Consider the following 26,680-nt stretch of genomic DNA (forward strand, 5'->3'; position numbering starts at 1 on the left):
CGACCACAATTTTATGAAAATATCATATTTTTACTGTTTTTAATTTTTTTCAAGTATTTTTCAGATAAAGCTTTTAACAAATATAGTAGTAGACTTAAAATAAAATCCCATTTTCTTTTTATATTTAGAGGTTCAATGACACTGCTTAAAATCTTGTTAATGTTGCATTTGACGTTGGTCTACACCAATGACCTTTGTATTACGTTTCAGATCATTCGCTCACTCCGTTTTTCCAGAATATTTATTCTACTTATATGACTAAAAATTATAAAAAGCTTTGTAACGACTTTCATTGTATTCGGGCTAAGAAAAACACAAAAATACGATTTTCAATTTATTTCCAAGTATGTTTCTCATTCATCTTTGCCTGTTTTTCTTATGCGTATACTTATCATTCAGGCAAAAGTACATCTTGGTGAAAAAAAGGCTTTCTACATGTACTTCTATTTTAATTACTATACTGTACTTGGCGGAAATGTTATCATGAAAAGCACTTTGAAGCGATTTGAGAAAATCATCACTTTTACTTCGATACACCCATCTCTCTTGCTCATTGTAAACAGCAAGATAAGCATTTTACGTACTTTCGAAGACAGGTGTAAAATAAACAATATCTCAGATGTGTCACTCTTGACAGTGTTAGAATAAAAATGAAGCTGGCTACATGGAATCATCCCCATTGCTTTATAAAACCCCATTTACTCCAGAACAAACATACTTTATAATAGATCTCTTTACAAAAGACAATGTAGCAAATAATTCATATCTTAATAAAATATATACATAAGTGTTTTACGACACTGTAGATAATAATAATAATAATTACCACATTTCTATAGCGCCCTTCTCAAAAAATAAAATGTTCAAAGGCGCTTTACAATGGAATTATATACATTTACAATGACTTTAAAAACAAAAAAAAGTAATAAAAATAATAACACACATTTATGTATACATTTACAAAATATAAAATATACCATGATTAATCTAAAAGTCTAAAACTCAGTCGATCAAATAAAAAATGTACATGAAGAATAATCTAAGACTTGAAAATAAAATAAAGAGAAACGTTAAAAATATTAAAATTAAAAAAAAAAATACAAATCAAGATAAGACAACTGAAATCTAAATCCAATTTGATAAAAACAGTAATTAATAATGGAAATGTGATTCAAAAATAGACTATTATATTTCAAATGTGTACCCATATATCTAATAACAAAAGACAGCACGCCAATTCATAGTGATGACAAATACAGCACAGTTAGTTACTATAAATTTTCTGAAAAAAATGTGTTTTTAAAGATTTCTTAAAAACATCTACTGTTTTTGAGTCTCTGATACTGTCTGGGAGAGGATTCCACAGTTTAGGTGCCACCGAAGAGAAACTGCGTTCACCATATCTTACAGTCCTACTTTTGGCAACAACAATTTGCTTTGAACAGTTCTTTGATCTTAAGTTTCTTGTTGGTTGATATAGCGCCAGTAAATGTTTAAGGTAAATTGGTGACTGGTCATGTAGGGCTTTATAAGTTTGCATAAGGATTTTAAAATCTACTCGATAAACCACAGGAATCCAGTGTAGTTTCTTCAATACTGGAGTGATATGTTCAAATCTGGATGTTCCTGTGATGATGCGGGCAGCAGTGTTTTGAAGATGTTGTAGTTTATTCAATGTCGTTTTAGGTACACCATATAAAAGTGCATTACAGTAATCCATGCGTGAGATGACTAAAGAATGCACTAAAGATTTTGTTGCATCAGTATTTAGGTATTTCCTTATATGACCAATCTGGCGTAGTTGTCCATAACAAGATCTACAAACTGAGTTAATGTGCTTTTCCAGGGTCATGTTGTTGTCCAATACAGCACCAAGATTTCTTACACTATTTGATGGTTTTATGTTTTCATCTCCGATAGTCACAGTTATGGTCTCAACATGCTGTTGGTTTCTCTGAGATGTTAATATAATTACTTCTGTTTTGTCAGCATTGATTTTTAACATATTATTGTTCATCCATGTTACTCTTTCCGCAAGACAGCTTTGAACTCGATCTAAAGAGTCATTCTTAGAGACTGGACATGTTGGTTTAAAGGAGAGGTACAGTTGTCAATACCATTTTCTTAAAAAATCGTATGTAAAAGTAGACCTTATAAAAAAAGTTTACCTTTCCAAAATTACAATAAATTGCAAAGAAATACAGAAATTTATTAACCTCTAAACGTTCATATAATTTTAAAATACTTGCCTGTTGTACTTTTAATTATTGTTGTTTAAAGCATAAAGTTAGAAACAGATCCTGTCATAAATTACTCGTGTTTATCTCAATTTCTTTAGATCTCAGTATACATTTTGTTGATGATGCAAACGTTACATTTTTTGGTGCATTTATAAGCGATTTACCTGACGCAAGAAAACGCAGATGAAAGGACGCAGATGAGAGGAAATTTTTATATATAGCTTAAATAAATTATAGCGTTTACTCCAATTAATATCGCCCCAAATAAACTACTGTGCACAATTAGTAGCAAAATCTTTTTCGCTGTTAATGACGTTTCGTCGTAATAGATTAACCTTCCAAACAGAATAGCAGATGATATGTTTTCTAGCAAATTAATATAACATCCATATTATGACATTATAAAACAGCTCTCGGTTTCCTGGACCTTATACCCCAAAGGTACTTCTATTTCTATTTCTGAAAAGCTTTTTGTTTCTGGAGCATTTTCATAGTTATCAAAAAGATACTCTTTACCTTACTTTTTCTTCTATTGCCTAATGGCAATTAGTCTAGCTACAGTGATTTAGTATGTTGTATGGAAGTCAAAATACTACTTTGTTTACATTTTATTACTTTTATGACAAATAATTTCATATTTAACACGAGCAAGCTCTAAAGCCATTATTTGAATGTTGTTAAACTCATGTTTGCTCTTTCTAACGAAGTGAAAATGTGTTTCGTTTCTGAGATATAATGTGTTTTTAAGCGAGTTGAGTGTTTAATGTTTTTATTTAAGATTTATTTTTATAAAAGGATAAGTTAACCTTTTCATGTGAAGGGCAAGTTTCAAAAATATTCATATCTTTTTTCAATGAAATAAAGATAAATCATGAAATAAAACATAATTTGACATGATAATGTTTACAAGAAGACAACAAATAAGATAACATTTCGGATAAAGAGCTGCGTCTATTAAATACACAAAAATGCTTAAGTTTCCAGTAAACCCTATAATAAATATATTTATGTAATTGTTTCTTTTGAAAGTAAATGTTATATTAATAAATAAGTCTGAAAACTACTTACATAGCCAAAATATGTATAAAACTATATAAATAAAATGTACAACTGTGGCTATTTCATTTATCTGAAACAAGTGCTGCTACTACAACAGACAGATTTAATATTGATGTCAGGGTTATCTCCCCTTACAACTTAAATGCTGCCAGCTCGATTATTGACCAATATAAGGCTGTAAATGACGTAATAAATGAAAATATTTATGACACAACATAAAATCATAGGGTACACTAAATGACCCAATTGCACAATGTTTAGATACAGAAGTGTACCACTGTAAAAGATTCGGGAATTTTAGGTCACAAGATAAATGATTTAATAGTAGTTAGCTTGAACGTTTAACATCTACTGAATATGTTAAGTCAGTTAAAAAATTCAAAAACATATTCATATATAAAGGCTGTCTATTTTTAAAAATGACGCACATTATACAATTACGTAAAGACATTTTAAAAAGTTTGATGAGTATCAGTTTAAATAGATCTATTGAAAATGGTATTGACATTTTGAATAGTTTGAAATTCCTAACAGTGCTATGATTTTGTTTTACATTGTTTTAACATGTTTAAAACCTTTGAATTAAACCACGAAGCACATTATACATGTTGTTTAGCCTTGGTGAATACCTGGAGATACCCGGAGTGCTACTGAAACGCGCGACAAGTAGCTTATGGCAAGGATAATGAAACAAACATTTGACCAAACAGTCACATAAACCTTACACTTAATTAACTGAAACTTGGCTTCAGATATACGAATGGTATAATTGTATGCTTTAATTGTCAATTACAGTCCGTGCGCAGATATTCTTTTCATTTTCTGTTAATAGCTTACTTCCTAAATTAGATTAGATAGCCTATTGAGTCATTTATAAGTAATAAAGAGAAAACACGTTTCGGACAGGGGTTTGGGAACTGGGGAAATCAACCTATATGAATCAAGAGCTTGTGCCACAAGTACATAAATTTAACCAGCTCAGCTGTTTGTTTAAACATAATTTAATGTTTATTTAAACATAAATTAATATATACAAATCCCTTGTTTTGTTATTGCCCCCCCCCCCCCATCATTTAAACAAGCCTATTATCAAAAAGGGAATGTTTTCCGTCATACAGCCAGTCTTCAAAAGTTTTTACAGGGTCATCTAGCAAATGGCCTACTTCATTTTTTATGCCATCACTTATTTTATAAGTCATAATATTCACGGACGGCATGACAAAAATCGGGGAGTTTTTCCTCTTCTAACATGTTGTACACTTGCTGGTATATTGACAGAAATCGTTCCGCCAACTTTTCAGAAGCCCATGTCATTTCGTTTGGGTATTTTGACATTCATACAACCATTTTATCTTCAAGTAATACGATTTCATAAACGGCTTTGAATTCCTATCGCGGGGAGCTAAGAAGCACAAGTTGAAAAATCTAACCAAACCATAACATAGTTTGGTGCTAAAACCGATCCTTGTATCTAGGTCCTGTATCAGCATGGTTTCAGCCAGAGAAAAAGAGATTCTCCACATCGTCGATTGTTCATCGTCAGTGAGGGTATAAGGTGCTTTTGAAACAAGCTGATATCCGGACGCTTTTATTTTTGAAACAATTTCAGAGTTAGGCCACTCTGCGTTTCCTTTAAGCCACGTTGCGGTTGCTAATGATGGTAACCCTTTGCAATTTATTGCTAATACTAAATCGACGTCAATAATAACTGAATTGTTGTACGTTACCGTTAGGGTTGTTGCTATTGTCCCGAGGCCTGATAAGCAAACGGTTGGAATGAATCTAGTTTCTAGCAAAGGTAACTTTCTATGCAAACCGGAATTTAAAGCGTCATCTACATAGAAGTAAAACATTGCTGACAATTTTTTTGACATCAGATATCCATCGTCCGTTACACAATCTTTCCAGTTTTCTAAGCATTGGTCTGAAAGGCGATATTTTGCATAACCCGGTCTTTCCTTGTCTTCTTCAAGAACCCCTTCAATATCTAGCATAAACAGAAGATCGGCCTCATTTGATAAAACAGACACTCCAGCGAAACAACTTCCGACACCATGCACCTTTCCGCTAAATCGAGGATCTTTCCGTTTTACATAGTCTAATATATCGGTGCAAAGAAGCTCCTCAATAGCAATTCTGCAGTCCGTTCGCTCATTACAATACATATAATTTCCATATTTATCTCTTCTATTATATCCACCCGCTTCTTTATTGCCATAAATTTTCAATAAAAGTCCATTTGCAGTTCTATTCCTGATTCTTTCTTGTTCTGAAACATCTGAAATTAAATAAATTAAAATCCTATACAAGCAAAGTGTAAGAAATAAAGCGCAATGTCAACGTTAAATTCGAACATCATGACTATTTTTGCAAATTTTAACCTCTTTTTGGTGATTGCTGTTTGCAATGTAAAAATTATTTTCTTTGTTCACTTTACAATTTTTTTACCTTTAAATACTTTTTCAATTTTTTTTGAGAAGTGGCATACTACTAGATCGCTTCTTTATTTAAATCAAGACCATATGGTCAAAATTTGCATTGCCCGGGACATAATTATTTCATAATATAACATAAATTTACCTTTAAAAATATTTTAAAAACACGATGGTATTATGGTAAAGTCGCGATAATACGATGATGAAAACGCGATATAACATCGCAATTTCACCATCGTGTTTCCATCATCGTGTCATCATACCATCGCGTTTTCACGATCGTACAATCGTTCATCGCGGGTAAAAACGAAATAAAAAATTTACGACACCGTAGTCTTAATATAGTTTCCAAAATTATACTTATTGGACAAATACATAACATGATTCGCTTCTATAGCATCTTGGCAATAATTGCATTTATAGTGTATGGAATTCAATACTACTTTGTTTAAATACTGCTTTTATGACAAATAATGCTACAATTTACATTCAGCGCTTCTTTATTCAAGTGTTAAGCATCAAAAATGCTCTGAAACCATAATGTAATTGAGGCCTAATTACCTTCAATAAAACGTAAAAAAAAAACATTCTGGTTCTCTCTAAAGCGGCCCGCTTTACTACGTAGATATATACATTTTTGTATGATGTTCATTGTTCTGTTCCTATAAATAATTGTTACTTCTGAAGTACAACTGAAATCACATTTTGCCAACAGTTTATAATTTGTATTTGATAAGGTCTCGTGAGCATATGTTGATACAATTTTAGTCTGCATGTGTCATCTGTAAAATACTACACAAAGGTCTGATAATAGCTCTACCAAGATACTATGACAAAATAACGCATCAAAAGTACAAATCACATCCCAGAGCAAAACTGGTTTTAAAAAAAGAACGTTAATAGTGGTAACTCACCTCTACAATAAATGACCCTTTCGGATGACATGATAATCCTTTCCTCACATTAAACAATTATTTCATATGATACGCTAGTAACACTATTTCATCCCATATGTTTAAAATTAGTTTTTGTCCAAAAGAAATTGCAGTATTTCAAATAAATCATCATTTATTTACTTTTGTAAATCGGCTTTTAAAGCTTGTAAATAATCGACTGTCTTACACGATTTTTTTCGCATGATCAATGCACAGTCACGCGTGAACATGTATGACACACCGCTTTTCTAATTAACATAAAAAAAACAAATATCAATATCATCTGGTATATGTCAAGCATTCGTAGTGAGAAAATAAAAACATTTTACCTTAAAGGCACATTATGCGTTAGAAATCAGTATTTGTTATTCTTTATAACGGCCAAATATGTGTTTAACAATGTTGAACATGTTAGATGTTTAGAACATGTTAGATGTTCGAAAACTGAAAAAAGTAGATCTAAATGTGCAGCAATGTATCGTAAATGTAGCAAAACTGTAAACAAGGTAGAATGTTTTCTTCCATACAAAATTACTGTAATTATACCAATTGCCAAAGAGCAAAAGATGGTTCATCAATATGGCCAATGAGTAAATATTTGAACACTGTAACAAGATACCAAAAAACGAAAAGATTTTGGGAAATGATGAAAATGAAAATAATAAAATGATGGCATTATGGTGCCTTAATGGGCCTTTAACGTAAGAACTTAAAAATGTTGATGATGAATGCACGCGTTTGACCATTTCACATTACAGGTCAAGAATAAAGTTCTAAACTTCTAGCTTAATAATGACTAATCAAAAGTTTTGGAACGTACTCACCAGTGCATAAATTTATTCTCAACATTTTCGCTGTGTTTTATTTGTAAGACGCCGCGTGCACGCGGAGGCTTGTAGATATGTATTCATCCATTCAGCAATCGGACAATTTTAGTCTTGCTTTTTTCCTTTTTTATGCCAAGATGAAGATCATCAAATGTTAAATCTGTGTCAAGAACAACGACCTCAAAGGATGTATGGAGGATGAGGACTGAATATTTTATCATATAAATTTCTATCTTCCATTGCATAAACTCGACTTCACAGAAAAAGATCGTCAGTCAGGTAAAAACTATCGCCGAATTTTTTTTAGGCCTGACCATGTGATATTTTAAACAGCGAGAAATTCTTTCCAATTTCCGACAAAATCCATCCTATCTACCTGTTTCATTCACATGAAATAGCGTTCTCTTCTTTAATAGATCAATTGATTACCTAAATTGACGAGATGAGTGCCTTTTATGAACTACTGTAAGATAATTATTGAAATAAAGGATAGACTTTGCTTTTTTAAACATATCTTCTTTTCATGCTTGCTGTTAGCATCGAATTTAATTAATCTCTGTATGTAGAGGTGTTAGTATCAACTTTGATCAAAACCGTGTTGCCATGCCAATAGAAATTGTTTTTCTACGTAGGAATCCCTTCAAACGTCAAATTTATACAACAAATTTTATTCAGCATCAACATACAGAGAAAAGTCAGGAGCATAAATGAATACTCTTGTACAATAAGTTTCAATGAGCTGCCTTTTGTCTACTGCTCCTTTTCTATACAGACATTTGAACTTAAAATCGTAAACTATTATCATCATTATTATCATCATTATGATCATTATTATCACCAACCCTTTTATTAATTGTAACGAAATAGTGATATTGGCATCATAACAGAACAGAATAGAACAAAACAAAACAGAACAAACCATAATTATGTACAGAACTGTACAGTTTCTTGTATTTGTTATAACAATGTATAGTACACATTTAAAGATATTTAATACTCATGTATTTTAAACATACATTAAACAAGAAAGAGAGTGACACAAACAAAATAATAGTTCATAGATATCTTAATTAACATGCACTTTTTCATAGGTGAGTGTCATACACTTTAAGTTTCAATTTAATCCAAGTACGTATAACTGATACTCAAAAAATCCAAAACAAAAATTAATCACTTTTGTAAAGCTTCACCTTTTAAAAATAAATATAATTTTAGTCCCGGCTGAAAATTTCATTTATTTTTATACGTGAAGTAATGCAGCAGATCGTTGAAAAGTCAACAATGGATTATTAGATTCTTGTACTAAACATTGTATTATGAAATATTTTGAAGACACGCTTTGTATAGCTATATTGTGCCACGTGAGAAATGTACATTGCAATAGTTTGTTATAAAATATCAGGTGGAGGTTGTCCTCATAAAGGATACTACGATGTACATATTCAAATAGATTGAGCTCCACATTGGTTTACTATAACCATTCACTCATTTTTTAAAATATACAGTATCAGACCTTATTAAATTGGATTTTATGTGACATTATGCTCACTCAAGGATGTATAATAAGTGAACAGATGAAAGTCACAATAAGTTTACATTTTGCCTGATTTCTTTAAATTTTATAATTCACTTGGCATGAACGACAAATAACTCGTGTGGTATAAGGAACTTTCTGTAAATATTAATAGGCATTACCTGTAATGGTCAATTTATAAAAAGAGTGGGACAGTCTTTTTTATATCCAGGCTTATTTATATTTACTCCTTAACATTTTTCAATGTCAACCATTATAACAGTCAATCTTTTGAGATATTAAGTCAATCCAGCTCAACTTGACAACAACAGTGACAATGACAAATGAGCATAATTTCTAATTATGTTGTATGATGTTATCTAGTATACAGGGTTTCCATTGGCCAACTTTATCTCCCGGCCACTGATGAAAGTCCCAGGAGGGGGCTCCCTTGCGGCCGTTGGAAATTTTTCAATCTCTCATTTTAAGATACCAAATTTAAAAAGTATCTACAGCTTCGACTGTTCTCAATATTTAAAGGCATTAAAGAATTTAAAAGAGATAAATGTAATATTTTTCTGACTTTTATTTTTGAATATCTTGAAGTTCATAGATCTACATCATATCAGCAAATAACAATTGATTTTTTACACTGGCTTAAAATAATAATAGCAATAATCTTTTACTTGAAACATAATAGCCAAAAGTTCAGATACCAGGTACTGTATATATTCAACCTTTTCATGGACTTTGGAATCAATTTGGTCAAAAGCGTTTTTGCTAAAATCATCAACGTTTTTGTATTCTTTTCTCTTTTTTTCTCTGTCTCCATGGTTCAAAGTGTGACATAACAAACAGAATCTGAAGGTTCAAAATTGTCTAAATACTTATTTTAGAAGAAAAAAGGGTGGTAAACATATATCTTTCATATTGTTAATCAGTGTTTTTGTTGGGTTTTTCAACTAATCAAATGTCTTAAATCATGCCATTTGGCCTCATATTGGAATTTTGTTAATGTTCATATCAAAATTACACACTTGAACATCATAGATTAAATGGATTATCAGAATAAAATTTGGGAAGGTTTGATACTTAGAAAGCGGTTAATAAAGATATTACATAAACCCAAAGATGCACAAACGTTACATGTGTTACGAGCGTAATTTGAATTTCATATCGATGCAGCAATACTAAATTACCTAACAAACACTTCTAAAAAAATCAATATTTGCGAACACTGTTGAAAGCAGTGAAAAAATAAAACTAAGTGAAGTCTTTGTAGACGATGATACTTCCGGCGGTTGTTCTAGAAACGGGCTGTCACCTAAGCATATTCTTGGTTCCAAAGTACCATCAATGTTGCTGATCACTTCAAATTCACCGTCAAAGTAGAAGACATCATTGTAAGAGAGTAGCGTATTACCTGCTAAAAGACTATAATCTGAACCATTGAATCCCAGAGAAATCATTTTACAGAAATTCGTTTTGGTAATTCTCCCAAATACCGGGGCACTTTCTTTTGAGGTTATAATTGGGAATATTGAATTTTGTCGAAAGTATGGAATCTTGCCGGGTAACTGATATCGGGTTGCTAAACCGTACCATATAGGAACTATTTGATTATTGATTGGAAAAAGGGCGTTATATTCTAAGAAATGTGAAGTGAGGGACATTTCTGCTTGAAGACCCTTAATTTTCCATCGTTTTGTCACATAATGTTTAACCACATTGAGCACTGAATGATGTTTCTTTCCCTTGTGATGCAGTGTTAGAAATACGATGAAACTTCCTATATATTGCCTCTGGTTGCTTCCTACTTCCAATTCGTAAAACAGAGATTTTACCGCCCAACTCTTAGGCCAAGGGCAGTACATCCAAGAACTTACGTCACTTCCGCTTTGCAGTAACGTCATCAAAGTTGACATATTCATCAAATCGGAGTCTAACTTCAGACGAAGGGCAATGTGATAAGGAACTAGCCATGTCAGTGCCGGATGAAAACACTTGAAGTTGATGTCATATATTTGACCTGATGGACACTGGATATTTACGCACGTATCATGTACCTATTTGAAAAGGGGAAAAGCATGTTTGTAAATTTCATATTTTATCATACGACATCATGATCTAAAGAGCCCTAAATTCCAACATAAAGAATATTTCATGTCATAGTACAAGTAGAACTAACATTATAAGAAAGAAATAAAGATCCAAGATTTTAAACCATAGGTTATTTTGCTTTATTGTTATCCATCGTTAAAGGAACTCTATTGAGTTCCAAATGCCTAAAAATTAAATTTGAATTTCTTACATAAATCAAATGAAAACATATGCAAAAGATGATAAATATTTTATACTAATAATTAAATTAAAGTCGGTAAGATTTGTGCGATTTTTTTTGCGAGATTCCAATTATAGCGTTTAAGAGCGTTTCATGTTTTTTTGTCTTTTATTTACATAGCAAAAAATAATTATACTCTAAAAAACTGAAATGTTGCACAAAAGTAATTGGTTCAGACTTACAACAAACGAGATTTAGACTTTAAAAAAAATTCAGACCCAAAACATCAAAAACCTTTAGTAGAGTCTCTTTTATACCGAGTGCTTTCATGGCTTTAGGATGTGTTTTAAATAAAAATTGATTTTGTTGTTGTTATAAACAGTAAAATATAATACCAGACTCGTTGAAGTTGAATTCATACATGCTTTTGGCCTATATGTGCTCTTTCTAACGTTTATATCTGTAAAACTGGTGAGGGCACTTGTATCTAGCAAACATGTAAATGTCCTGTCATTTATAGGCGGTCCAAATGAATCCGAGTTAAATGAAAAGCAGTATTCAGCCATGAAACTTTCACCACCATTGCATAGAAAACAGAACACGTTGGCATATGTACGGTCGAAATGAAACGGTGCAGCAATTCCACTAGTACAAGCTTCAATAACGTCATCCGTTGTCATTCCGGACATTGCAGGGGTAGATGTTTCTGTTTCGTTGCATGTATCAATGATATCAGGAAAACATATTTCTGTATCTAATGTTTGCCTGAAAGTGAAATAAATATGGCAGTATTCCGAAAACGAGCTGTAGGAGAATGAATTGAAATTTTCAGTTACAGATATATAACGAGTATTGCTTTTATCCAGTGCTTTGCAATTCATTTGAGCCAACCATGCAACACCATCACGAACTCCATGACAATCTGCGCATACGCGATTTTTATAAATTTTCCCTGTGGATTCGGAATGAATTGGAGAAAGGCTTCCCCATGGTGCAACATGAACGTTTCCACAATTGTGTGTGTTATTTTGACCAGAATCTTTCTCATCGGGACATGAAGTTGTCATGTAATAGAATCTATACTTGGTGTATTCATATGCATGGTGGTTCAAGGTATGCGGACCAATACATTCCTGGTATTTTCTTTTATTGCGTAATGCGGCTTTTTCAGATCCAGTAGGAAAGCAACAATCCCCATGCTTCGAGCAGTCCTCATCACAAGAACAATCTGTAAAATTTTATTAAAGGAACTCAACTGATGTAAAAGGCATAAAAGATTAAAATTTGAATTTATTACATAGATCATCTAAGGAAGTTAGAACATAAGATATGCAAACAATTATTTAAAACTAGAAATGTGTCATCATGCCACGGATGCCCCCGCATGAAGCCAAAATTTCAGATGTTATAATATTTAGTTCCAACTTTTTTTGCACAAATTATTTTTTTCATTTTAAGTTCAAAGCCCTTAAACTTTTCAATGTCAACACAAACCATTTTTATACAATGTTGAAGGCACTTAAATTATTCAGTCTTAACCTTTTGTAAATTGTATATTGCATATTTGTAGCCAAAATAATGGCTATATACCATTTCCACAAAAGTATGAGTGCTGAAACTGAAAATTCAAAGTTTTCCAACATTCAGGAAAGATAAGTTTGTTCAAAGTCATTGAACCACGACCAACTTCAAACTGAAATTGTTTATTCCTAAGATGTATCTATTTGTTAAATTTGATTTTGAATGTGTACAACCATTGGGGAGATAATGAACGGAAACTTAAAAATTTCTGATTTTTTTTTCTAAGTTCAAAAGGGATAACTCTGTCAGCTATCATCAAACCATGACCAAATTCGAAAATGACCAATGCATTCTTATGACATATCCATATCTTTAATTTGAGTTGAATATGTACAACTGTTGGGGAGATAATGAATGGGAACTGAAAATTTCTCCTCTCCTTGTTTCAATCCAATTAATATATCGAATAAAAATTTACAAGCATTTTTAACACATGCGGAAACTGTTTCATATATTGCTTTTATCATATTCACCATTTTACTGCTAATTTCCTCTTTTAACAATTTAACAAATTATGCTCCTCTATTAACTGTATCGAAGACTTTTTCGTAGTATATCAAAGCACAATACAATTTATTTTTATCATGTAACACTTTTTGGATAATACAATGTTATAAAAATAAACAATCGGTTGTGCTTTTTTATTTCTGAAACCAAACTGATTTTCACAAAATATATCTTCTGTCTCGTACCATATTTGTTTATTCTGTTTCTTAAAACAAGGGGTAAAAGTTTAGCCATGCTATTCACAAGAGTTATACCCCTGTAATTACTAGGATCGGATTTATCACCCTTTTTGTAAATTCGGAAAATTATCCCCTTGGTCAAAGAATCAGGATAAACCCCTGCATCATAGATAATGTTAAATAATTTAACTAAGTATGGTGTAATGAAATCTTTAGCGTCGATAAAAAATTCGGCCACAATTTTATCCATTGATGCAGTTTTATTTCTATTGCATGAGGAAATCGTTTTTAAGATTTCACCTTTGGTGTTCTTTTTATCTAGAAAATCTACAAGAATTTCATTTAAGTTTACTTCTAAATCATTTATATCTGTATTTCTTGGCATGTTAGCAAAATGATTAACAAACTCATCTAAAGGAACATTGAAGTTTGAACTCTCATTCTTATTTCGGAATTTATTAATTTTCTGCCAAAGTTTACGAGGTGATCTTTTACTTAAATCAGAAAATATATTTTTTTCAGTCGTGAAAAACTTTAATTTAGCTTTATGATTGATTTCATTATATTTGCCCTTTAATTCTAAAAACATTTTCTGTTTTCCTCTGTTTTTACTCTTTTGAGCCTTCTTCTCGCTTCATAACAAAATAATTTTTAATGCCTACATTCCTGATTAAACCATCGATTTCTGCCCTTTTTGCTATAAGTAAGACTATTTTTTGTTATTGTTTTACAAAAAATCATAGATGAACATTTAAATTTCACATCCGAAAATGCTTGCATGCCTTCACTGATTAATTTATATTTTTGTTATCAAGTCCATATGGCCTTTGGAATGCAAACAAATGTAGTGCAGAGTCAAGCATTATCATATATAAACATGTATATATTATGGTATTTATGGTACAAATAAACATGTATAATCAAACATACCCTCACAACAAGAGATTTTTCCTGTCTCGGCTTTCCTGACGTCACTTAAATTATTATTTCCACATATGTTTGACAGCGGGCAAAGTGTTTTAGCAGCATTAAGCATTGCATTCTTGAACGTGTTGATTCCAGACGACGAATTCTTAAGTATCAATGCATTGCAAACCGAAGCAAAAATAATTACAGCGCAAGCCGTATACAACATTTTTTTTACTTTGTCATTCACAGAATAAGCAGACGACCCTCATATGATACTATGTCCGCCACCTAATAACTTTTTACTGCCTTATTATTCCATTTATATACCACAATGGGTGTGGCCGCGGCATGCGTTTGACAAGACAAATTATTGTTTGATATGGAAATGTTAATTATTAAATATTTTTTCCGCGGGCGGAAAAAAAAAGAAGCTAGATTACCTGAAGTAATTATGGATGTGATGAGTCTTGTCTCAAACATTTTTACCTTATGTCCTTAATAGTTTTCTAGAAAGTAAAAAATAAACAAAAATTCTAATGACATGAACAAAAATTCTAATAATATAAACAAGACATATTTCATGTTACATATACCTTTAGTAAATAGCCCGTGAGCTATTATAAAAATGCATGGATTCCTTGGAACATGTACATTTTAACAGCCGGTAATTTATTATAAAATTCCAAAAACTTGTCGGGAAATACACAGAATTACTAAAATATGCCAGCATGTGGCGATTTTATTCACTTTTTTACAAATTCCCTGACCAAATACTTTTTATTGTATTTATTCATTTAATATTTTATCGGTCATATTTTTCCAATATCATTAATTTGAAAAAGAAAATAATACAGCATATTATTGATCATGTTTCAAAGCAAAATAAATAAGTATGTTGGATATTGAGATTTAATTTTTAGAAAAAGATTTTTTTTTTTAATTTCCAATGTGGGCTTTAATCCCATTAAGTCAATAAAAATCCTATTATTTTTTTTCTTTGTTACAGTTTTCAAAAGTTAATTGTTAGCCATATAGATGAACTATCTTTTTGACGATTTGTATACTTAAAGTGCTTTGTTTTGCTTCTTTTTTGGTGGGTGTTGGTCTTTGTTGTTGTATTTTTATTGGGGGGGTGGGGGTTGGGGATGTGCTTTTTTATTTATTTATTTATTTATTTATTTATTTTGGTACGGATTTCAAAATACTACATGTATTTTGTTTACATTTACTATCTTTATAACAAAACCTAACGTTCAGCGCTACTCTCTTCAGTTAATAAACATCTGACATGCTCTTAATAAATTAGATAAAGCAGTATACAGATTGGAATATAAAATAAATGAATTTAATTTATATATTATTCTACGCAAAAAATAAACCAAGTCAAAGTCGCAAACCGATTGGAGTCCATCCATTTCATCTACCAATTATTTATTTTGATATGTTCTTTTAATGATAAGATTAAAGCTATTTTTCCTGTGCTCTTTAATTATGATAAGGGCTTTGAATATACAGAACTATGCATTGTGATGAAAACAGACATTGAATTTCCAATATATAAAATTAATGAATCTTTTATAATTTTGATATTAAATCAAATAATCAAAAATTGAGCGGAGAAAACTACAAAGTTCATACAAAGGGCAAAGAGTAACAACTTTTAGGGAGGAAAAAACACACGTGGGAACAGAACAAAAGCATATACAGTTATAAAGTCTATAGGCAATTTGTTTTAATTCAATTGCAGTTATTTTGATGATTTTGTCATGTAACTGGTTATTCTCGTATATTGAAAAAAGTATCCAATAATAAACCGGTTATATATACACGGACATTAGATTTGTGCTGAAATATATTTAACATGCATCTGAGAGATTCCTCTTCTAAGAAATTAAACACTTTAAAAAAATGATGATTTATATAGCAAATCAAGTATTCTAAAGATCATCAGTTAAATAAATATCATAAAGATCATCAGCTAAATAATTCAGTTAAACCCAAAATTTATTTCAGTTCTTATATCACAGAGAACTTAAACTAAAGATGTATAATGTTTAAATTTGATATTTGAAATACCACACTCCCATATAGCCTCGTTTTCATTTCGAGATATCAAATCCATACTGAAATCCCACTTAGTTATTTTCATATTTTTGAGAGTCAAAAATCCATATCAAATCCTTATTGTAATTGAAGTAACAAAGTTCTGTCAAAATATGGTGGTGAGAAATAAAGAGGTCATTTAACATGTTTAAGTACAATACTGATTCTATTGAACTCGTACACAACTGCAAAACCTGTATCAGTCTCGGCTTATGCCTCATCCAATATAGGTTTGACAGCTGTGTACTTGTCCGATAAAATTCAGTATTGTATTCAACGATTTACCTCATAGTATCAACCACTCTATAATGCTTACAATAAATAATATTCGTGTCGTCAAAAATGTAACGTACCTGTATATATTCAGAACAATGCACAACTATATAATTATATATACCAACAAAGTGATTGATTACCATCACATTTCCCTCTATTTTTTGCTTGAAAAAATATTATACAATTATAGCTTATCTTTAGATCTAAATATAGTTTTCGAGTCTATTATAAACAGTTATATTGACCGAGGACTATATAACCTTTATCAGGTCAGAAAAACTTGATATTGCATGACCAAACCATAAGCCTATGATCATTAGACGTATGCACGCCGCGGCTAGTAGATATATATGCATTCGTCCATTCAGCAATGGGGAAAATTTAGGTCTTGCTTTTTTCTCTTTTTATGTCAAGATGAAGAGCATCAAAAGTTAAATATGTGTCAAGAGCAACAAGCTCAAAGGATCTTTGATAGGATAGGTACTGAATATTTTATTATAAAAAGTTTATCTCCAAAGAGTACGAACACAATTTCACAGAAAAAGATCGTCAATCAGGTAAGAACGATCGCCAAAACAATTGTTTTTGGCCTGACAATGTGATATCTATTCATACAAAATAGTGTTCTCTTCTTTAATGGATAAATTTATTACCTTAATTTACGAGATGGGTGTCTTTTATGAACTACTGTAAGATTATTTGTGAACTAGAGGACTTAATTAATTCAATAGATGGGTATATAATAGAGATTGCTTTTTTAAACATATCTTCTTTTCCTGCCTGCTGTTAGCATCGGATTTAATTAATCTCTGTGTGTAGAGGTGTTAGTATGAACTTTGATCAAAACCGTGTTGCCATGCCAATAGAAATTGTTTTTCTACATAGGAATCCCTTCAGACGTCAAATTTATACAACAACAGCAACAAATTTTATTCAGCATCAAATTATAATTTCAGAGAAAAGTCAGGAGCATTAATAAATACACTTGTACAATAGGTTTCAATGAAATGTCTTTTGTATACTGCTCCTTTTTATATAAACATTTGAACATATAATCGCAAACTATTATTATCATTATTATCATCATTATTATCATTACTTTTATTAGTTGTAACGAAGTTGTGTTTTTGGTACAGAACAAATCATAATTATGTACAGAAATGTACAGTTCTTGGTATTTGCTATAACAAAGTATAGTACACATTTTAAGATATTTGATATTCATTGTATTTTAACCATACATAAACAAATAAAGGATGGTACAAACAAGATTATAGTTCATATATAGTTCATATATATTTAAATTATACATGCACTTTTATAGACGGGCGTCCTACACTTTCAAGTTTCAATTCAATCCAACTCAGTATTACTGATACTCAAAAATTCCTAAACAAATAAAAAATAATCACTTCTGTGAAGCTTCACCTTTTGAAATAAATAAAATATTCGTCCCGGCTGAAAATTTCATTTATTCTTTTACATTAAGTAACGCAGCGGATCGTTGAAAAGTGAGCAATGGATTAGATTCTTGAATTAAGTACTGCATTATGAAATACAATCTCAAAGGTTTTGAAGACAAGGTTTGAATAGCTTAATTGTGCGAACCACGTTATAAATGTACATTGCAATAGTTTCTTATAAAATATCAGATAAATGGAGGTTGCCCTCATAAAGGATATAAATAATGTACACATTCAAATACAGTGAGCTCCATACTTTACTTTTACTATTCATTCACCTTTTAAAATAAACCGTGTCAGACATGATAAAATTAGATTTTTATGTGACATTATGCTCACTCAAGGGTGCAGATGAAAGTCACAATAAGTTTACATTTTGCCTTATTTCCTTTAAATTTTATAATTCACTTGGCATGAATGATAAATAACTCGTGTGGTATAAGGAACTTTCTGGCATTTACCTGTAATGGTCAATTTATAAAAAAAGGAGTGGGACAGTATTTTTAGGCTGCCTAAACATTTTTCAATTTCAATCATTATAACAGTCAATCTTTTGAGATATCTAGTCAATTTAAATTAACTTGACAATGACAAAATGAGCATAATTTCACTTAACGATATCTAAGATGATTATGTTGTATGTTATTATCTAGTATACAGGGCTTCCACTGGCCAACTTTATTTTCCCGCCACTGGGGAAGGTCCCGGGAGGGAGCTCCCTTGCGGCCGTTGGAAATTTTTCAATTTCTCATTCTCAAAAACCCAATTTACAAGCTATCTGTTCTGAATATTTTAAGACATTAAAGCATTTTTAAAATGATAAATCTAATATTTTTTATTTTGATGACTTTTATTTTTGAAAATCTACAGACATTATATCAGCAAATAACAATGAATTTAACATATAATCAGGACTCACATTGGCTTAAAATAATAACAGCAATTGTCTTTAACTTGAAACATAATAGCCAAAAGTTCAGATACCAGGTACTGTATATAATCCACCTTTTGTTGGACTTTGGAATCAATTTGGTCAAAAGCGTTTTGGCTGAAACCCACAACATTTTTGTATTCTTTCCTCTTTTTTTCTCTGTCTCTATGGTTTTAAGTGTGTCATAACAAACAGAATCTGAAGGTTTCAAATATGTCTAAATTCTTATTTTAGATGAAAAAAAAAAGAATTGTCAACAAATATCTTTCATATTGTTAATCAGTGTTTTTTGTAGTTTTTTTAAAGTAATAAAATGTCTTAAACCTCATATTAGAATCATATTAATGTTCATATGAAAATTACACACTTGAACATCATAGATTAAATGGAATATCAGAATAAGATTTGGGAAGTTTTGATACTTAGAAAGCGGTTAATAAAGATATTACATAAACCCAAAGATGCACAAACGTTACATGTGTTACTAGCGTAACACACTATACAGAATTTGAAATTCGAAGGTACAGGAGTACGAAATTACATATCGGTGCAGCAATACTAAATTACCTAACAAACACTTCTAAAATAAATCAATATTGGCGAACACTGTTGAAAGCAGTGAAAACATAAAACTAAGTGAAGTCTTTGTAGACGATGATACTTCCGGCGGTTGTTCTATAAACGGGCTGTCACCTAAGCATATTCTTGGTTCCAAAGTACCATCAATGTTGCTGATCACTTCAAATTCACCGTCAAAGTAAATGACATCATTGTAAGAGAGTAGCGTATTACCTGCTAAGAGACTATAATCTGAACCATTGAATCCAAGGGATATCATTTTACAGAAATTCATTTTGTTAATTCTCCCAAATACCGATGTAACTTCTTTTGAGGTTATAATTGGGAATATTGAATTTTGTCGAAAGTATGGAATCTTGCCGGGTAACTGATTTCGGGTTGCTAAATCGTACCATGTAGGAACTATTTGATTATTGATTGTCGACGGCATAAGGGCGTTATATTCTAAGAAATGTGAAATAAGGGACATTTCTGCTTGAAGGCCCATTATTTTCCATGGTTTTGACATATAATGTTTAACCTCATTGAGCACTGAATGATGTTCCTTTCCCTTGTGACGAAGTGTTAGAAATATGATGAAACTTCCAATATATTGTCTCTGGTTACTTTCTTCTTCCAATTCGTAAAACAGATAATTAACCGCCCACCTCTTAGGCCAAGGGCAGAACATCCAAGAACTTACTTCACTTCCGCTTTGCAGTAACGTCATCAAAGTGGACATATTCATCATATCGGAGTCTAACTTCAGACGAAGGGCAATGTGATACGGAACTAGCCATGTCACTGCCGGATGAAAACACTTGAAGTTGATGTCATATATTTGACCTGATGGACACTGGATATTTACGCACGCATCATGTACCTATTTGAAAAGGGGAAAAGCATGTTTGTAAATTTCATATTTTATCATACGATATCATGATCTAAAGAGCCCTAAATTCCAACATAAAGAATATTAAGTGTCAATGTACAAGTAGAACTAACATTATAAAAAAAGAAATATAAATCCAAGATTAAATTTAAAACCATAAGTTATTTTGCTTTATTGTTATCCATCGTTAAAGGAACTCTATTGAGTTCCAAATGCCTAAAAAATAAAATTTGAATTTCTTACATAAATCTAATGAAAACATATGCAAAAGATGATAAATATTTTATACTAATAATTACATTAAAGTCGGTATTTTTTGTGCGATTTTTTTTTATTTTTTGATTTTTTTTCTTTTGCCAAATTCCAAATTATAGCGTTTAAAAGCGTTTAATGTTTTTTTTTTTTTGTTTTTTGTTGTTGTTTTCTTTCATAGCAAAAAATAATTATACTCTAAAAATCTGAAATGTTGCACAAAAGTAATTGGTTAAAACGTACAAAAAACGAGATTTAGACTTAAAAAAAATTTTCAGACCCTACACCTCAAACTTAGTAGAGTCTCTTTAATACCGAATGTTTTCAGGGCTTTAGAATGTGTTTTAAATAAGAATTGCTTTTGTTGTTGTTGTAAACAGTAAATTTTTTTACCTGACTCTTTGAAGTTGAATTCATACATGCTTTTGGCCTATATGTGCTATTTCTTACGTTTATATCTGTAAAACTGGTCAGGGCACCTGTATCTAGCAAAAATGTAAATGTCCTGTCATTTATAGGCGGTCCAACTGAATCCGAGTTGTATGAAAAGCAGTATTCAGCCAGGAAACTTTCACCGCCATTGCATAGGAAACAGAACACGTTGGCATATGTACGGTCGTAATGAAACGGTGCAGCAATTCCACTAGTACAAGCTTCAATAACGTCATCCGTTGTCATTCCGGCTATTTCAGGGGTAGATGTTTCTGTTTCGTTGCATGTATCAATGATATCAGGAAAACATATTTCTGTATCTAATGTTTGTCTGAAAGTGAAATAAATATGGCAGTATTCCGAAAACGAGTTGTAGGAGAATGAATTGAAATTTTCAGTTACAGATATATAACGAGTGTTGCTTTTATCCACTGCTTTGCAATTCATTTGAGCCAACCATGCATCACCATCACGAACTCCATGACAGTCTGCGCATACACGATTTTTATAAATTTTCCCTGTGGATTTGGAATAAATTGGAGAAAGGCTTCCCCATGGTGCAACTTGAACATTTCCGCAATTGTATGTGTTATTTTGACCAGAATCTTTCTCATCGGGACATGAAGTTGTCATGTAGTAGAATCTATACTTGGTATATTCAGATGCAAGGAGGTTCAAGGTATGCGGACCAATACATTCCTGGTATTTTCTTTTATTGCGTAATGCGGTTTCAGTAGGAAAGCAACAATACCCGTGCTTTGAGCAGCCCGCATCACAAGAGCAATCTGTAAAATTGTATTGAAGGAACTCAACTGAGGTAAAATACGTAAAAATTTAAAATTTGAATTTTTTACATAGATCATCTGAGGAAGTTAAAACATAAAATATGCAAACAATGATTTAAAAAATATATTTGAAAATCAAGTTGAAAACCCTTATTTCAGTGAAAAGCGTTTTTCAGATTTTTGATCATTTTCACAATAAGAATAACTAGAACTATCGCTGAATGCGATTCATACCCCCATCAATGTCAGAAGACGACTTGGAAAGGTGGTTAAGGGAATAAATTAGGGGCACAAATACATATACATAAAAAGAAATTATCTCTGGTGAAAAAAAGACAAATTGAACAGGTTATAGTATAAATATATATTGTCAAATCATGTGCAAATCAGTTGCAAATTACCCTTCATTTTCCCAAAGTACTAAACATTTTCTAAGTCAATTTTTGACCTTCAAGTGTGGCCTTGACCTTAAGCTGGCACAAGGGTAAGATTGATTCTGCACATTGCCCAGTTGGGATGAACATTTGAGTAAAGTTTGAAGAAAATCCTTCCATTAGTATAGAATTTATAGAACCGACAAGACATATTGTCTTGTATTGATTAAATGTAAATTTTAGACTTAAAAAGGGGCACAACTTTGTCAAAAATGCAATACATAGTTATGAAACTTGACCTGCATATCTTATTTGTGACACCTCATATATCATTTAAGTTTCAAGCAAATACCTGTGTTAGTTTCAGAAATATTCAAGTACATGTTAAAACTTAAGAACATTTCCTAAGTCAATTTTGACCTTCAAGTGTGACCTTGACCTTAAGCCGGCACAAATGTAACATAAATTCTGCACATAACCTTGTTAAGGTGAAAATTTGAATAAAGTTTGAAGAAAATTCTTCCATTAGTAAAGGATTTATAGAGCCGACACGACATATTGTCTAATATCCGCTTGTATGTTAATTTTAAGACTTAAAAAGGGGCATAACTTTGTTAAAATGTAATACAGAGTTTTGAAACTTGACCAGCATATCTTAATTGTGACACTTTATATATCTTTAAAGTTTCAAGCAAATACCTTTTCTAGTTTCAGAAATATTCAAAAACATGTTAGAATTTAAGAATATTTTCTAAGTCAATTTTTGACATTCAAGTGTGACCTTGACCTTAAGCCAGCAAAAGGGTGACATGGGTTCAGCACATTACCTTGTTGGGGTGAACATTTGAGCCAAGATTGAAGAAAATCTTTCAATTATTGTAGGACTTACAGAGCGGACACAACATACTGTATAATATTTGATTGTTTGATATTTGACCTTCAATTGTGACCTTCACCTTGAGCTGACATATGGGCAACATGGGTTCTGCATATTCCCTTGTTGAGGTGAACATTTGAGCCAAGTTTGAAGAAATCTTTCAATTAGTGTAGGACTTACAGAGCGGACACGACATACTGTCTAATATTTGATTGTTTGATATTTGACCTTTAATTGTGTCCTTGACCTTGAGCTGACACATAGGCAACACGGGTTCTGCACATCCCCTTGTTTAGGTGAACATTTGAGCCAAGTTTGAAGAATATCCTTCAATTGGTATAGTATTTATTGAGCGGACACGAAAATAGAGACGGACTGACGGACCTTCTTACCAGAGCTACATTATGGGGTTTTCTTTTGTTCTTTTTAACCCCACAATGCAGAAAATAACCCCTCAAGAGAAACGGAATGAATGACATCTAAGACATCTATTGTTATAAGATCAAAAGACCAAACCCCATAATGTAGCTCTGGTTTGTACGGACGGACCGACGGACGGACAGACCGACCGACCAAAGGACGCGACAAAGCGAATCCATTATAGCCACCCCCTCCCGTATTTTTTAGTGGGGGTATAATTAATTTTGGACTAAGGAGAGAGCAAATAATCTGAAATTCCGAACCCAAGTTTTTGGTCAAGACCTACATCAAGTGGAATATAAAAATTAAATTTCAGTCTCGTCTCGTAAAATAATCCTCAGGGAAGTCCCTTTAAGAATGAAGTAGTAATATTGATACGGCACCTATCTCCTAAATACAAATGACATTTTAAGTTGCTGACAAAATGGCCACCCTACAACTAGGCATAGTTCAAACAAACTTGTGTCCATTTTTTTTTATTGTTGTTAGCGTTTATTCATGAACTATAAACTATTTTCAAACACCAATGGTTATAATATACTTGAAATGTTTCCTTTTAAACGCTTTTTCTGTACTGTTATACTATAGTGAAAAAGGGATGGATAATTAGCGTAAATAATGACTTTCAATGCAATGTTAGTCCATATTGCCTTTGAAATGCAAACAAATGTAGTGCAGAGTCAATCCTTATCAAGTTAATAAATAAGTATATATACATGTATATAGTATGGTATTTATGGTACAAATAAAAATGTATAATCAAACATACCCTGACAACAAGAGATTTTTCCTGTCTCGGCTTTCCTGACGTCACTTAAATTATTATTCCCACATACGTTTGACAGCGGGCAAAGTGTTTAGCAGCATTAAGCATTGCATTATTGAACGTGTTGATTCCAGACGACGAATTCTGAAGTACCAATGCATTACAAACCGAAGCAACAAAAATTACAGCACAAGTCGTATACAACAACATCGTTTTAACTTGTCATTCACAGAATAAGCAGACGACCCTCATACGATACTATGTCCGCCACCTAATAACTTTTTACTGCCTCATTATTCCATTTATATACCACAATGGGTGTGGCCGCGGCATGCGTTTAACAAGACAAATTATTGTTTTGGTTATGGAAATGTTGTTTATAATAAATATGTTTTCCTCGGCGGAAAAAAAAAGAAAAAGAAGAGCTAGGTTACCTGGAGCAATTATTAAGTAACAACATGGATGTAATGAGCCTTGTCTCAAAATTTAAGACCTTATGTCCTTAATAGTTTTAAAGAAAGTAAACAAGAACTTATTACATAAACAAAAATTCGAATTATATAAACAAGACATTTCATGTTATGCATACCAAATAGTACGTGAGACATAAAAAAGGGGACGGATTCCATTGAACATGTACATTTTATAACCCGGTAAATTTTCATAAAATTCCAAAAACTTAATCGGGAAATACATATTATCACTAAAATATGCCAGCATTTCGTGATATCCTTGTGTAATTTTAGCCACTTTTTACACAAATTACCTGACCAAATACTTTTTATTGTATTTAGAATATTTTTCTGATTATTTTATCGGTCATATTTTTCCAATATCATTAATTTGAAAACGAAAATCTGTATTTAGATATAATTCAACATATTGTTGATCATGTTTCAGAGAAAAATAAATAAGCATGTTGGATATTGAGATTTAATTTTTAAAAAAATGATTTTTTTTTATAAATTTCCAATGTGGGCTCATTAAGTCAATAAAAACCCTTTCATTTTTATTTCTTTGTTACAGTTTTCAAAAGTTAATTGTTGGCCATAAAGATGAACTATCTTTTGCTTCTTTTGCTCTTTGAGAATTTATATAATTATAGTGATTTGTTTTGCTTCTTTTTTCTTTATTTTGGGGGAGGGGGGATGTTTTTATTTTTTATTTTTTTTTTTGGTACGGATTTCAAAATAATATTTTGTTTACACTTACTATCTTTATAACATTACTAAACGTTCAGCGCTACTCACTTAAGATATTAAACATCTTACATGCTCTTAATACATTAGTTAGAGCAGTATACAGATTGGAATATAAAATAAATGAATTTAGTTAGTATATTATTCTACGCGAAAACATAATACAAAGAAAACGTCAAAGGCCAATTGGATTTCATCCATTTCTTCTACCAATTATTTATTTTGATATGTTCCTTTAATGATAAGATTAAAGCTATTTTTCTTGTGCTCTTTAATTATGATAATAATTGAATGTACAGAAATATACATTGTAATAAAAACGGACATTGAATTTCCAATATATAAAACGGATGAATGTTTTGCGATGTATTATGCAAAGTCATTACAATTCGTGGGTAACTTATTTTCGTGCTTTTCATGGATATGACAATCCATGAATTTAATAAACAACGAAATCCGCCTGCTTTTAAGATTATTTTGCATTTTACATCATTTGCAATTTACTCTTTTTGCACAAACTGACAATCAATGCTATTTAAGAACTCCCAAAAATAGATATCTTTTTCGAAAACTGTGAAATTTCGTGAAAACTGTGAAATTTCGTGGCCGCAAAATTAGGTTAGTTTACAGTATACATATTGTTTAAATTCTAGAAAGAAAATTCATGCAAATATACTTTTAAAGTAAGAATATTTGGTTTTGTTTGATGAGCAGACTAATCTCTTAAGAACTGCTTTCCAACTGACATCTTATCAAAGTTGTTTATTATAATTTTGATACGAATTCAAATAATCAAAAATAGAGAGCGGATAATGCTACAAAGTTCATACAAAGGGCAAAGAGTAATAACTTTCAGGGAGGACAAGTTTTGAAAAACATACGTGGA

General features: G+C 31.4%; 1 protein-coding gene across 1 annotated transcript; it reads right to left on the minus strand.

Annotated features, from left to right (window-relative positions):
• Positions 1-4,609: 4,609 nt before the first annotated feature.
• Positions 4,610-6,884, minus strand: LOC132715453 (uncharacterized). The gene is made up of 2 exons (XM_060698456.1): positions 6,649-6,884; positions 4,610-5,577 (listed from the first exon to the last, which is right to left on the minus strand). The coding sequence occupies exons 1-2, from the start codon at positions 6,677-6,679 to the stop codon at positions 4,610-4,612; spliced, it is 999 nt and encodes a 332-aa protein (XP_060554439.1). The 5' UTR covers positions 6,680-6,884.
• Between the last annotated feature and the right edge of the window lie 19,796 nt (positions 6,885-26,680).

This window comes from Ruditapes philippinarum, unplaced genomic scaffold (genome assembly GCF_026571515.1).
Source record: "Ruditapes philippinarum isolate M1 unplaced genomic scaffold, ASM2657151v2 ctg3889_1_1_1_1, whole genome shotgun sequence".
In the NCBI taxonomy this organism is placed as follows: domain Eukaryota; kingdom Metazoa; phylum Mollusca; class Bivalvia; order Venerida; family Veneridae; genus Ruditapes; species Ruditapes philippinarum.